Source organism: Marmota flaviventris, chromosome 19, assembly GCF_047511675.1.
Source record: "Marmota flaviventris isolate mMarFla1 chromosome 19, mMarFla1.hap1, whole genome shotgun sequence".
In the NCBI taxonomy this organism is placed as follows: Eukaryota; Metazoa; Chordata; class Mammalia; order Rodentia; family Sciuridae; genus Marmota; species Marmota flaviventris.
In genome coordinates, this window is record NC_092516.1 from 30009753 (window position 1) to 30024482 (window position 14730).

Consider the following 14730-nt stretch of genomic DNA (forward strand, 5'->3'; position numbering starts at 1 on the left):
AGCAGGAGCGATGGGAAGGAGGCCGTGAGGCTGAGGGGAGAGGGGAGGAGGCGGGTCAGGGAAACAAGGAGGAGGGGGCCTCACTTCCCCCCATCCTTGGGAGCTCTGGAAACTCAGGCTCCACCCCTGCCCACAGGGATCCAGGTGCCCTGGGGTGAGAGGAAGGGGTGGAGCCTCAGAATGGTGAGGCTAGGAGAGTGCCAGTTGGGGGACCCTCAGAAGCCAGGAGTATCTGTCTCTGTCTAGGAACAGGCAAGTAGGGAGGAGGTAGGATTTCGGGGGAGCGCTGGGATGGGGGAGGCAAGGATTCAGGGCTGAGAGTACCAGGGTGGGAGAGGGGAATTCAAAACTGGGGAAGATATAGGGCTGGGGGAGGGGACTGGTTTAAGGAACTGGCTCAGTAAGGGAAAGAGGCGCAGAAGCGGTTATCTAGGAGAGTAAGAGACGGGTGGGCTGCCTATGGGTTCAGGGTGAGGGACCAGAATCATCTGGGATAGTAATTGGGTGCAAACAGAAAAATAGGGACCAAGGCTGGAGACCAGGGGAAGAACTTGGGGAAGGGGGACCTGAGGGAAGTGACCTAAACATGAGGGTTGACACAGTTGGATAGATTGGAACAAAACTGACCAAACACGTGGTTTTCACAGTAACAGTAGGAGGTATCAGGACAAGTGTGTTATATCCACTTTATAGGTGAGAAAACTGAGGTGAGAGAAAACACTGAGTCGCTCAAGGTCCCACAGCAGAAGAGCCTGGATGTGAACAGGGTCTCCAGGTGGATTTCAGCCCAGTTGGGAGGATGGGGATAAAGGGAACAGTCTCAATTTGCCCCAAGGACACCAGGCGCCTGAGGCCACCTCTGGAAATGGACGCAGTGTAGATGGTTCCCTCCTGCAGTCCTGGGCAGGGTGGAGGGGGTGGTGAAGAGGCCCCATGGGGCTCAGAGCCAGGATGAGGCCATCTCAGGTCTCTGAATGTGTACCTGCCACAGAGTATAGGGTGAGAGGGATTGAGAAGAGGGGACCACCTGCGTGGGCTGGCCAGATGGCCAGTGGCTGGGGGAAATCCGGCACTGGAGCTGGGAGAGGTCCTTAGCGTCCTCCCTCTGCCCCCTCACCTTCGTGCTGGTGTCCACATTATCCAAGGCCACGTGGAAGCTTTCATCGTTGACTAGGGAGAGAAAAGAGAGGAGGAGAGGGGAGAGAAAAGGAGTGAGACTGGACGTGGAGGAAACTCCATGTCCAAAGGCAGGGCCCCAAGTGGCTGGCTGCTCTGCCTGGGGATGGCCTGCGCAGGAACAGGATCTTTCTCAGGAGGGGTGACACAAACTCCCTGGCACGACATACAAAACTGTCCCATCCTGCCCAGGCCACAGTGATGCCCAGGGAAATCCTACCATCTTCTCAAGAAAGACTCACCTATTCTGTCGTCCTCGAAGCCAATGTTGGAAAAAGTCCCCACGGTGTCTTCATCCCAGATCTCAAACCATTGTCTGTCCTCGTCCCAGGACCTAGGTGAGGGCGCCAAGCGGTCAGGCAAGCCGGGGTCCCTGGGCCCCTCTGGCCACCCCCACCGCGGCCCTAGAGCACTCACTGTCCTCGGCGCTGGCGGTCCTTTCCCCGGGAGCGCACCAACCAGACGCTCAGCAGCCCCAGCAGCAGCAGCAGCACCCCGGCGCCCCCCGCCAGGCCCCAGACCAGCGCCCTCCAGTGGATGGCCATCTCGCAGCGCGACCCCGAGAACCAATGAGTGTCAGTGGAGAAACATCTGGGGAAAGGTCACAGGTCTCAAGACAGGTCACAAGCGGGGCCTCAGGGGCGGGGCTCCACCCTAAGGCGAGTGGGCAGGGCCTGGGGCGGGGCGCGGGCCTGGAGGGCGTGTCCCTGAACGAGGGGCGGGGCTTCCAGCGAGGGCAGGGCCTCACCTGCACACGGGACCGCTCCTCTCCAGAAGACATTGGCCCTGTCCACAGTCGATGGCACCGTCCACGCCGGGCGTACAGTTGGTGACGCAACGGAGCCGATTCGGCTCCACCAGGGGGAAGTAGAATTCCTCATAGCCCTTGGCAGCCGCTCTGCTACAGATGGCTGTGGGAGGGGGCGGGGTGTAGAGACCAGGGTCTCATTCATTCCTCTCAGGGCCTGGTTGTGGGGACCGAAACGCATGGGGAGGACTCTTCGGAGCGCGGGTGTTGGGATTAGAAGCGGGAAAGGCAGCTTCCCGCTCCCCACCTTCTCACCTTGCCTTGCGGGAGCTCAGGTGTAAGCTACTGACTGGAGCCCAGAAGGGCAGGACGGGTCCTCATCTCTTGCCTCCCCAAAAGTTCTCCCCCTGCTCCCCCAGGGGAACTTCAATGGACAAGTGTCCCTTGTGGGAAGGATCATGGCCACCTGAAGCCGCTCAGCCCTTTGCCCCCTCCTCACCTTTCGGGGTCAGCTCTGTCCTGATGTCCTCATTCACTTTGACGGAGTTAGGCTTAAAGCACAGGGCTGGGGAAACAGGTTCAGATGAAATGGGGCGGGCAGGGATGGGGAGGGCTGAGAGGGCTCTCTCCATACTCCCCAGATGTGGAGGGGCAACTAGGGAAGGCTGCTGCTGCCTCCCTCCTCCCCCCTGAATAATCAGACACCCAACCATCCTAGAAGCACTGAGCATACCTACCAGGGGGTTTCTTCCTAGCACCCCAGTCCTGAGCCCTCCTGAGCCCACCCTTGTCCCAGTTGGGTGTAGACTTGTGCCCCTGCCAGAGGAACCACGGAATGGCCCCTGAACCCTAAGAGCCCCCTGGACTGAGCTGGAGCAAGCTGGGATGACCGCTCTGACCCCTCCCTCCAGCCTCCACTCACTCTGGTTATGCTGGCAGCTGTCCCCATCCTGAATGACACTTTGGAGCTTTTCCTTCAGGACAGTCTTCACCTTCTCATACTGGCTCTCCAACTGCAGGCTGAAGGACAGCTCCAGTAGGACCAGATAATCCACCATGATGCTGCCACTCCTGAGGGGGCCAGGAACCTTAGAGGGTGCCCAGGCTTGGGGAACACAGGTCCTGGGAGGGGCTCCTCCAGAACCAACCACAGTGCATGCAAAAGGGTTAGAGGTCCTGAGGTGAAAAGCCATCCATGCTTTTCTTTTACCCACACATGCTTTTCAAAAGGGGCTGCCAGCATCCCTGATAATGGGCGTTTTCTTTGCATGACATCAAGCCGTCACCAAACCACCAAAGCTGTTTCTCCGGGGCTCTCTGTCTTCCCCATCCGTCTCTCTCATGCTGACTGACTCAAGCAGAGCCAGTGCCAGGCAGAGGACAAGACAACAGTCCTGACACTTCCCTGCCTGTCCCTGTGTACTTCCTCCACCCCTCTCTTTATGAAAGCAAATGCTTCAAGAAGCAAGGGATAGATGCCCCAGCCCTTCTTCATGCCCCTGTCCCCTCCTAAGGCTGCTTCCACATCCCCAGCAGGGTCTCCTACCTCAAGGAGAGGATTTTCACAGCCCTGAACCCCTGCACGCCTTTGTAAATCTTCATCATCTGAAATGTCAAGAATCCCTGGGCTCACGTCTGAACCTGTGGACCTGAGGGCGCCCACTGCAGAGGAGGACCCTTTACTTCCCCTCCCTTTGCCCCTCACCTGATCCTGGAAGGTCTTATTGAAATCTCTGTAGGCCTTGGAAGTGTTATCATTGAGGTCCGGAGAAAATTCCTGGTCAACAGACACCTCCATGCCCACTTCGGCTTCCACTGTGCCTGCATACAGCACACTCCGCTCTGGTCACTACCCCATCTGTCATCACCACCCACCATCCACACCCCCACCCCCAGGCTCCCAGCTCTGCCTGCTTCCTCGTCTCTGAGGACTGACTGAATGGCAGTAGGGAGAAAAGAAGAAATTCTGAGACAAGTTGTCTAGAGGTAAGGGAAAGTGGTCCAGAAGCACGGCAGCCAGACTGCAGTCCCTCCTGGGGTAGGCAGAGTAATGACCCCCAAAGTTGTCCTGCCCTGGTCCCCAGAAAAGGCCATAGTATAAAATTAAATTACAGATGGACACAGTGGTGCACACCAATAGCTTGGGAGGCTGAGGCAGGAGGATCTCGAGTTAAAAGCCAGCCTCAGCAACTTAGCAAGGTCCTAAGCAACTCAGTGAGACTCTGTCTCTAAATAAAATATTAAAAAGGGCTGAGGATGTGGCTCAGTGCTTAAGTGCCCCTGGGTTCAATCCCTGATACTAAAAAAAAAAATTACAGATCATTTTTGTGTATGATATTGGGGAGTGAACTTGGAACACTGAGCCACACCCCCAGCCCTTTTTATTTTTTATTTTGAGACAGGGACTTGCTAAATTGCCCAGCCTGGTCTTGAACTTGCAAGCCTCCTGTTTCAGACCCTCAAGTACCTGGGATTGCAGACGTGAGCCACTGCACCCCATTAGATTACAGATAATCCGTGTTAAAAATAAAGATAAAATTCCACTGTTTATCAGTTCACCTCCATATGGGAAAATTAACCTGGCCCAATCAGGTGGGTCCCATATGATCACAAGGGTCATTAACAGTGAAAGAAGGAGTCAGAGGAGGTCAGAATCAATCAGAGGACGACAACTATGGAAGAAAGACACAGAGGACCCAGGTGGTTTTGCCGGGGGGACCTTGACACGAGGAATGTAGGAAGCTCTAGACACCAAAAGTAGCAAGGAATTGGATTCTTCCCCAGATCCGCTGGAGAAAAACACAGCCCTGGTGACACCAGTTAGAACCACATCTGACATCTAATTCACAGAAGTGTGAAATGATCACGTGTGTTGTTTCAGCTGATAGTTTTAGGGTCATTTGTTATATAGGAAAGAAGACAGCACCAAGCAGCCCCAACCAGGAGGGGTTGGTAAGGGAGTAGGACATGGCATGAGACAGCACAGGGCATGGGAGAGAAGCCAAGGATGGGAGGACTGGAAAGATGGTACATGGCTAGCTCAGGTCCCCCAGAGGCACCCGCAGGAGGAAGCGGAGAGCATGCAGCTTTAGCAACTCACCTAGCTCCAACTGTTCCGCCGGAAACTCACAGAGAGGGCCATAAAAGGTGGTGGGGCAGAGGCACTTAAGGCCGTCCCATTTACCCCCATTCTGGCACCCGATGTCCTTGTGCTGACAGCGATCCCCAGAGAAGCCGGGGCGACAAGAGCACTGGCCCTGTTCCCAGGTGCCACCATTGTCACAGTTACCTGGAAAGCCCAGAGAAAAGTTGAAGTTCCAAAAGGACCTGCTCTTGGGGACATAGGAATTTGGCAGGAGGAGGAAGGAAAGAGAGGAGGAAGAGAAGGTCCAACCTGGGGTTGTTCTTGACACTGTAGTCATCTGAGTAGTGGTCAGTGTTGTTCCTGGGGACGTCAGGGTGGTGGGAGTCTTCATGGTGGCCACTGGTGTCTCTGGGCTTCTAGTGGTGGGTGGAGTGGGATGTGTCAACTTGCTGGAAGTCGTGACCGTTGGAGGGCTACTGTTTGGCTTTGTGGTCGGTGGGAGATTAGTGGAGCCAGGCATATGTGGGGTGGTGACAGAGTCGGAGCTAGGTGGGGTCTCACTGGAGGGCATTTGGGTGCTCATTAAATCTGTGCTCATGGGTACAGTTGTAGGGCCGGAAGAACTAGGAGCATCAGTTGTAATGTTGGTGGGCTCAGATTCTGGAGTCATGGAAGTAGAAGCATCCGGTTGTGTTGGAAACATGGTTCTTATACTGGTAGAACTGGGAAGGGTAACCACTTCAGTAGAAGAGGGAAGGACCGAGAATGGCGTGGTGGGAGAAGAGGTAACATCAGTGCTGGGATCAATTTCTACACATGGAAGAGTGGGAGAGGTGGGGACTATTGTAATGGTGATAGTTTCTGGGCAGGGTGTGGAGGAAGGAAGAGAAATAAAAGAAAAGGGGGTTATTTCTGTGAGAGTTGTGGTCAGCGAGGAAATGGTTGGAGAAGTTCTGGTAGTTGCAAAAGAGGACAGAGAAGAGGTGGTGGTGGAAGAGCCGACTTGTTCTGTATTGGAGATAGGTGGGGAGGTGGGGCCAGTGTTGGTGGTAGTGGGGAGCATGGAACTGCTGGTGGGAGAAGAGAGAGGAGAGGACAGTCTTACTGTGGGTGTAGAAGAGATCAAGGTCCCAAAGGACGTCATTATTGCATTGGTGGAAGTGCTCTCCCTAGTGAAGTCTTCTGTGCTGGACTCACGGGAGGTAGTGAGTGAGGTTACCACTGGAGGGGTGGAGACAGAGGTTTTAAGAGTGGACAAGTCATTATGTGTCATAGAGACATGTGACGTTGACATGAGAGTACTCGGGTGTGGTGATAGAGTGAAGGTAGGAAGAGAAGAGAGGGAAGAATCTGTACTTACAGGAGAAAAGGAGGACCCTCCATCAGAGGTAAATATAGCAGAGGAGGACGTTGGCAGTGAGGTGTCAGATGTCACCTGAATACCTGTACCAAGAGAACTTCCCCAGGTGCTCTCAGAACTTGCCAGGGTAGTTTGCATACTGGGGGTGATGTGGATTGTACTAACGAGTGGTGTGGAGTCCATGTCCTGGACAGTGGGAGACCAGGCGATGGTCCTAGTGTGGGTTGTGGACACACCGGAATCAGTGCGGGGGGAGGAGTTGCCTGTCACTGTGCTCAGTGGACTGGTGTCGCCCACAGTTGAGGGACTGATAGAAGGGGGCGTGTTGGATGCAGGAGTGTTGGAGGGCATGCCTGGATGAAAAGAAGACCAGGGGGTAGAAGTGGATGTCCCTGTGCTCTCTGAGGTCCTAGGAGGTGAGGAGATGGCAGCTGTGGATATGCTATGAGCGGGGTAACCACTTGAAGTGGTGAAGCTGTGTGTGCCATCAGAGGTGGTCATGGTGGCCACAGGCACCTCCGTTGAGGGAGCAGTCTTGGAGATGTCTAAGGTGGACACAGAGGCCCAGGTGGGAGTGAGGGAAGCAGCACTGGTCTGTGTGTGTGTCATGGTGGAAGGAGAGGTGACAACAGATGTGGAATGTGTGACACCACTAGAGGGAGAACTGGCTGAGGACATCTCTGATGTCGCTGTAGACATGGCTTCTGTCATAGATACTGTGGTGAGCAAGGTCAATAATGTGGTGTTAAGGGTTGTAGTAGTAGTGACAGGGTCTGTGCTTGGGACAGAGGTAGGAGACAGGATTGTACTTGTGGGGGACATGAACATGTTGCTGGTCATGGCAGGAGAGGTGCTGGCTGCCATGGATGGGGAGGTTGCAGATGTGGCTGGAGTCCCTGTGGCCAGGGAACCTGTTGGGGAGCTTCCAGGACTCATGGTCGCCCTGGGAGTGGCAGTCAGGGTGGTGCTAGTCAGTGGTGTTGTATGGGTGTTCTGGACAATAGGGGACGAGCCAATGGTGTTGGTGAGGGTTGCTGGATTGCTGGAGGCTGTGTAGGTGGAGGTCATGTCTGTCATCGTGGTCAACGACCCACTGTTGTCTGTAGATGAGGTGGCATTGGTTGTTAGTGTGATTGAAGGGAGGCCTGGACTGGAGGAATGTGTGAGTCTGGATGTGGACGTCTCTGTGCTCTCTGAGGTCCTAGGGGGTGTGGAGGTGGCAGTTGGGGATGTGCTATGTGTGGGGTAGACGTTGGAAGTGGTGAAGCTGTGTGTGCCATGAGAGGTGGTCATGGTGGCCACAGTCACCTTCATAGTGGGAGCAGTCTTGGAGGTGTCTGAGGTGGACATAGAGGGCAAAGTGGGTGTGAACAAAGCAGAACTGGTCTGTGTGAGTGTCATGGTGGAAGGAGAGGTGACAACAGATGCAGAATGTGTGACACTACTAGAGGGAGAATTGGCTGAGGACATCTCTGATGTCCCTGTAGACCTGGCTTCTGTCATAGGTACTGTGGTGACCAAGGTGGATAATAGGGTGTTAAGCGTGTTAGCAGTAGTGACTGAGTCTGTGCTTGGGACAGGGGCAGAAGACAGGATCGTACTACTCGTGGGGGACGTGATCTCGTTGCTGGTCATGGCAGGAGAGGTGCTGGCTGCCAAGGATGGGGAGGATGCAGATGTGGCTGGAGTCCCTGTGGACAGGGAACCTGTTGGGGAGCTTCCAGGACTCATGGTCGCCCTGGGAGTAGTGGTCAGGGTGGTGCTAGTCAGTGGTGTTGTCTCCGTGTTCTGGACAATAGGGGACGAGCCAATGGTGTTGGTGAGGGTTGCTGGATTGCTGGAGGCTGTGTAGGTGGAGGTCATGTCTGTCATCGTGGTCAACGACCCACTGTTGTCTGTAGATGAGGTGGCATTGGTTGTTAGTGTGATTGAAGGGAGGCCTGGACTGGAGGAAGGTGTGAGTCTGGGTGTGGACATCTCTGTGCTCTCTGAGGTCCTAGGGGGTGTGGAGGTGGCAGTTGGGGATGTGCTATGTGTGGGGTAGACGTTGGAAGTGGTGAAACTATGTGTGCCATGAGAGGTGGTCATGGTGGCCACAGTCACCTTCATAGTGGGAGCAGTCTTGGAGGTGTCTGAGGTGGACATAGAGGGCAAAGTGGGTGTGAACAAAGCAGTACTGGTCTGTGTGAGTGTCATGGTGGAAGGAGAGGTGACAACAGATGTGGAATGTGTGACACTACTAGAGGGAGAATTGGCTGAGGACATCTCTGATGTCCCTGTATACCTGGCATCTGTCGTAGGTACTGTGGTGACCAAGGTGGATAATAGGGTGTTATGCGTGTTAGCAGTAGTGACTGAGTCTGTGCTTGGGACAGGGGCAGAAGACAGGATCGTACTACTCGTGGGGGACGTGATCTCATTGCTGGTCATGGCAGGAGAGGTGCTGGCTGCCATGGATGGGGAGGATGCAGATGTGGCTGGAGTCCCTGTGGCCAGGGAACCTGTTGGGGAGCTTCCAGGACTCATGGTGGCCCTGGGAGTGGCGGTCAGGGTGGTGCTAGTCAGTGGTGTTGTCTCCGTGTTCTGGACAGTGGGGGCCGAGCCAATGGTGTTGGTGAGGGTTGCTGGATTGCTGGAAGCTGTAGAGATGGAGGTCATCTCTGTCGTCATGGTCAACATAGATGAGGTGGCATTGGTTGTCACTGTGACCGTAGGGAGGCCTGGACTGGAGGAAGGTGTGAGCCTGTGTGTGGATGTCTCTGTGCTATCTGAGGTCCTAGGGGGTGAGGAGGTGGCAGCTGTGGATATGCCATGAGCGGGGTAACCACTTGAAGTGGTGAAGCTGTGTGTGCCATCAGAGGTGGTCATGGTGGCCACAGGCACCTCCGTTGAGGGAGCAGTCTTGGAGATGTCTAAGGTGGACACAGAGGCCCAGGTGGGAGTGAGGGAAGCAGCACTGGTCTGTGTGTGTGTCATGGTGGAAGGAGAGGTGACAACAGATGTGGAATGTGTGACACCACTAGAGGGAGAACTGGCTGAGGACATCTCTGATGTCGCTGTAGACATGGCTTCTGTCATAGATACTGTGGTGAGCAAGGTCAATAATGTGGTGTTAAGGGTTGTAGTAGTAGTGACAGGGTCTGTGCTTGGGACAGAGGTAGGAGACAGGATTGTACTTGTGGGGGACATGAACATGTTGCTGGTCATGGCAGGAGAGGTGCTGGCTGCCATGGATGGGGAGGTTGCAGATGTGGCTGGAGTCCCTGTGGCCAGGGAACTTGTTGGGGAGCTTCCAGGACTCATGGTCGCCCTGGGAGTAGTGGTCAGGGTGGTGCTAGTCAGTGGTGTTGTATGGGTGTTCTGGACAATAGGGGACGAGCCAATGGTGTTGGTGAGGGTTGCTGGATTGCTGGAGGCTGTGTAGGTGGAGGTCATGTCTGTCATCGTGGTCAACGACCCACTGTTGTCTGTAGATGAGGTGGCATTGGTTGTTAGTGTGATTGAAGGGAGGCCTGGAATGGAGGAAGGTGTGAGTCTGGGTGTGGACATCTCTGTGCTCTCTGAGGTCCTAGGGGGTGTGGAGGTGGCAGTTGGGGATGTGCTATGTGTGGGGTAGACGTTGGAAGTGGTGAAACTATGTGTGCCATGAGAGGTGGTCATGGTGGCCACAGTCACCTTCATAGTGGGAGCAGTCTTGGAGGTGTCTGAGGTGGACATAGAGGGCAAAGTGGGTGTGAACAAAGCAGTACTGGTCTGTGTGAGTGTCATGGTGGAAGGAGAGGTGACAACAGATGCAGAATGTGTGACACTACTAGAGGAAGAATTGGCTGAGGACATCTCTGATGTCCCTGTAGACCTGGCTTCTGTCGTAGGTACTGTGGTGACCAAGGTGGATAATAGGGTGTTATGCGTGTTAGCAGTAGTGACTGAGTCTGTGCTTGGGACAGGGGCAGAAGACAGGATCGTACTACTCGTGGGGGACGTGATCTCGTTGCTGGTCATGGCAGGAGAGGTGCTGGCTGCCAAGGATGGGGAGGATGCAGATGTGGCTGGAGTCCCTGTGGACAGGGAACCTGTTGGGGAGCTTCCAGGACTCATGGTGGCCCTGGGAGTGGCGGTTAGGGTGGTGCTAGTCAGTGGTGTTGTCTCCGTGTTCTGGACAGTGGGGGACGAGCCAATGGTGTTGGTGAGGGTTGCTGGATTACTGGAGGCTGTGGAGGTGAAGGCCATGTCTGTCAGCCTGGATGTGGATGTCTCTGTGCTATCTGAGGTCCTAGGGGGTGAGGTGGTGGCAGTTGGGGATGTGCTATGAGTGGGGTAGACATTGGAAATAGTGAAGCTAGGTGTGCCGTGAGAGGTGGTCATGGTGGCCACAGTCACCTTCATAGTGGGAGCAGTCTTGGAGGTGTCTGAGGTGGACATAGAGGGCAAAGTGGGTGTGAACAAAGCAGTACTGGTCTGTGTGAGTGTCACAGTGGTAGGAGAGGTGACATCAGATGTGGAATGTGTGACACCACTAGAGGGAGAATTGGCTGAGGACATCTCTGATGTCCCTGTAGACCTGGCATCTGTCTTAGGTACTGTGGTGACCAAGGTAGATGATGAGATGTTATGGGTGGTAGCAGTAGTGACTGGGTCTGTGCTTGGGACAGGGGTAGGAGACAGGATTGTACTACTGGTGGGGGACATGATCTCGTTGCTGGTCAATGCAGGAGAGGTGCTGGCTGCCATGGATGGGGAGGATGCAGATGTGGCTGGAGTCCCTGTGGACAGGGAACCTGTTGGGGAGCTTCCAGGACTCATGGTGGCCCTGGGAGTGGCGGTCAGGGTGGTGCTAGTCAGTGGTGTTGTCTCCGTGTTCTGGACAGTGGGGGCCGAGCCAATGGTGTTGGTGAGGGTTGCTGGATTGCTGGAAGCTGTAGAGATGGAGGTCATCTCTGTCGTCGTGGTCAACGTAGATGAGGTGGCATTGGTTGTCACTGTGACCGTAGGGAGGCCTGGACTGGAGGAAGGTGTGAGTCTGGGTGTGGATGTCTCTGTGCTATCTGAGGTCCTAGGGGGTGAGGAGGTGGCAGTTTGGGATGTACTATGAGTTGGGTAGATGTTGGAAGTGGTGACACTGTGTGTGCCATGAGAGGTGGTCATAGTGGCCACAGTCACTTGCATTGTGGGAACAGTCTTGGAGGTTTCTGAGGTGGACACAGAGGGCCAGGTGGGAGTGAGAGAAGGGGTACTGGTCTGTGTGTGTGTCATGGTGGAAGGAGAGGTGACATCAGATGTGGAATGTGTGACACCACTAGAGAGAGAACTAGCTGAGGACAACTCTGATGACCCCGTAGGTATGGCATCTGTCGTAGTTACTGTGGTGATCAAGGTGGATAATTGGGTGTTATGGGTGGTAGCAGTAGTGATTGTGTCTGTGCTTGGGACAGGGGTAGAAGACAGTATTGTACTACTGGTGGGGGACATGATCTCGTTGCTGGTCAATGCAGGAGAAGTGTTGGAAGTGGCCACAGTGAGTGTATTTGTGAGGGGGACTGAAGGAGTGATCAGGGGAGTAGCAGTGACTTCTGTCATGTGAGATCCTGTGGGAACGTGTGTGGTTGGAGCCAGTGTGGATTCTGCAGGGGACGAGGCCCTGGGGGTGGTGAAGGGGTCCTGAGTTGTTCTGGTCACTGGTGCAGTGGTGGGAGGTGGTCCTGGAGATGAGGTTGGTGTGAATGTGGCGTCAGTGGGGGGTGTCGGGGTGGATGTGGCTGTCGTGTGAAGTGAATGGGGGGTGGTTGGAGCTGAAGAGACACTGCCAGTGTGTGTGGTGCTGGCGCTGCTGGCTGCCATGGATGGGGAGGTTGCAGATGTGGCTGGAGTCCCTGTGGCCAGGGAACCTGTTGGGGAGCTTCCAGGACTCATGGTCACCCTAGGAGTGGCGGTCAAGATGATGCTAGTCAGTGGTGTTTTTTGGGTGTTCTGGACAGTGGGGGACAAGCCAGTGGTGTTGGTGAAGGTTGCTGGATTGCTGGAGGCTGTGTAGGTGGAGGTCATCTCTGTCATCGTGGTCAACGGCCCAGTGTTGTCCGTAGATGAGGTGGCATTGGTTGTCACTGTGAATGAAGGGAGGCCTGGACTAGAGGAATGTGTGAGTCTGGGTGTGGACGTCTCTGTGGTACCCAAGGTGCTGGGTGGGGAGGAGAGGGCAGTTGGGGATGTGCTATGAGCGGGGTAACCACTTGAAGTGGTGAAGCTGTGTGTGCCATCAGAGGTGGTCATTGTGGCCACAGGCACCTCCGTTGAGGGAGCAGTCTTGGAGGTGTCTGAGGTGGACACAGAGGCCCAGGTGGGAGTGAGGGAAGCAGCACTGGTCTGTGTGTGTGTCATGGTGGAAGGAGAGGTGACAACAGATGTGGAATGTGTGACACCACTAGAGGGAGAACTGGCTGAGGACATCTCTGATGTCGCTGTAGACATGGCTTCTGTCATAGATACTGTAGTGAGCAAGGTCAATAATGTGGTGTTAAGGGTGGTAGTAGTAGTGACAGGGTCTGTGCTTGGGACAGAGGTAGGAGACAGGATTGTACTTGTGGGGGACGTGAACACGTTGCTGGTCATGGCAGGAGAGGTGCTGGCTGCCATGGATGGGGAGGTTGCAGATGTGGCTGGAGTCCCTGTGGCCAGGGAACCTGTTGGGGAGCTTCCAGGACTCATGGTCGCCCTGGGAGTGGCGGTCAGGGTGGTGCTAGTCAGTGGTGTTGTCTCCATGCTCTGGACAGTGGGGGACGAGCCAATGGTGTTGATGAGGGTTGCTGGATTGCTGGAGGCTGTGTAGGTGGAGGTCATCTCTGTCATCGTGGTCAACGGCCCAGTGTTGTCCGTAGATGAGGTGGCATTGGTTGTCACTGTGAATGAAGGGAGGCCTGGACTGGAGGAAGGTGTGAGTCTGGGTGTGGACATCTCTGTGCTCTCTGAGGTCCTAGGGGGTGTGGAGGTGGCAGCTGGGGATGTGCTATGTGTGGGGTAGACGTTGGAAGTGGTGAAACTATGTGTGCCATGAGAGGTGGTCATGGTGGCCACAGTCACCTTCATAGTGAGAGCAGTCTTGGAGGTGTCTGAGGTGGACATAGAGGGCAAAGTGGGTGTGAACAAAGCAGTACTGGTCTGTGTGAGTGTCATGGTGGAAGGAGAGGTGACAACAGATGCGGAATGTGTGACACTACTAGAGGGAGAATTGGCTGAGGACATCTCTGATGTCCCTGTATACCTGGCATCTGTCGTAGGTACTGTGGTGACCAAGGTGGATAATAGGGTGTTATGCGTGTTAGCAGTAGTGACTGAGTCTGTGCTTGGGACAGGGGCAGAAGACAGGATCGTACTACTTGTGGATGACGTGATCTCATTGCTGGTCATGGCAGGAGAGGTGCTGGCTGCCATGGATGGGGAGGATGCAGATGTGGCTGGAGTCCCTGTGGACAGGGAACCTGTTGGGGAGCTTCCAGGACTCATGGTGGCCCTGGGAGTGGCGGTCAGGGTGGTGCTAGTCAGTGGTGTTGTCTCCGTGCTCTGGACAGTGGGGGACGAGCCAAGGGTCTTGGTGATGGTTGCTGGATTGCTGGAAGCTGTAGAGGTGGAGGTCATCTCTGTCATCGTGGTCAATGGACCAGTGTTATCTGTAGATGAGGTGGCATTGGTTGTCACTGTGACCGTAGGGAGGCCTGGACTGGAGGAAGGTGTGAGTCTGGGTGTGGAGGCCTCTGTGCTATCTGAGGTCCTAGGGAGTGAGGAGATGGCAGTTGGGGATGTGCTATGAGTGGGGTAGACATTGGAAGTGGTGATGCTGTGTGTGCCATGAGAGGTGGTCATGGTGGCCACAGTCACCTTCATTGTGAGATAAGTCTTGGAGGTTTCTGAGGTGGACACAGAGAACCAGGTGGGAGTGAGGGAAGCAGCACTGCTGGTCTGTGTGTGTGTCATGGTGGAAGGAGAGGTGACATCAGATGTGGAATGTGTGACACCACTAGAGGGAGAACTGGCTGAGGATATCTCTGATGTCCACGTGGCAGTGGTGGTTGGGAGTGTGGTGACCAAGGGAGATGATGGGATGGTGTGCGTGGTGGCAGCAGTGACTGGGTGTGTGCCTGGGATTTGGGCAGAAGACTGGATTGTACTTGTGGGGGACATGACCACGTTGCTAGTCATGGCAGAAGAGCTGCTGGCTGCCATGGTTGGGGAGGGTGCAGGTGTGGCTGGAGTCCCTGTGGCCAGGGAACCTGTTGGGGAGCTTCCAGGACTCATGAGATTAGTGGTCACGCTGGGAGTGGCGATCAGGATGGTTCTGGCCCGTGGTGTTTCTGTGTTCTGGATGGTGGG

The 14730-nt window shown here is 55.0% G+C and overlaps 1 protein-coding gene across 1 annotated transcript in view; it reads right to left on the minus strand.

Annotated features, from left to right (window-relative positions):
• Nucleotides 1-672: 672 nt before the first annotated feature.
• Nucleotides 673-14730, minus strand: part of Muc3a (mucin 3A, cell surface associated) — a 41704-nt gene continuing 27646 nt past the window's right edge. The window contains exons 3-13 of the mRNA XM_071605436.1: nt 5319-14718; nt 5025-5213; nt 3630-3745; nt 3471-3529; nt 2847-2995; nt 2424-2489; nt 1925-2087; nt 1594-1767; nt 1419-1510; nt 1118-1170; nt 673-982 (exon numbers count right to left, since the gene is read on the minus strand). Coding sequence (XP_071461537.1) covers nt 941-982; nt 1118-1170; nt 1419-1510; nt 1594-1767; nt 1925-2087; nt 2424-2489; nt 2847-2995; nt 3471-3529; nt 3630-3745; nt 5025-5213; nt 5319-14718 — 10503 coding nt within the window. The 3' untranslated portion in view covers nt 673-940. The remainder of the gene's footprint in view (nt 983-1117; nt 1171-1418; nt 1511-1593; nt 1768-1924; nt 2088-2423; nt 2490-2846; nt 2996-3470; nt 3530-3629; nt 3746-5024; nt 5214-5318; nt 14719-14730) is intronic.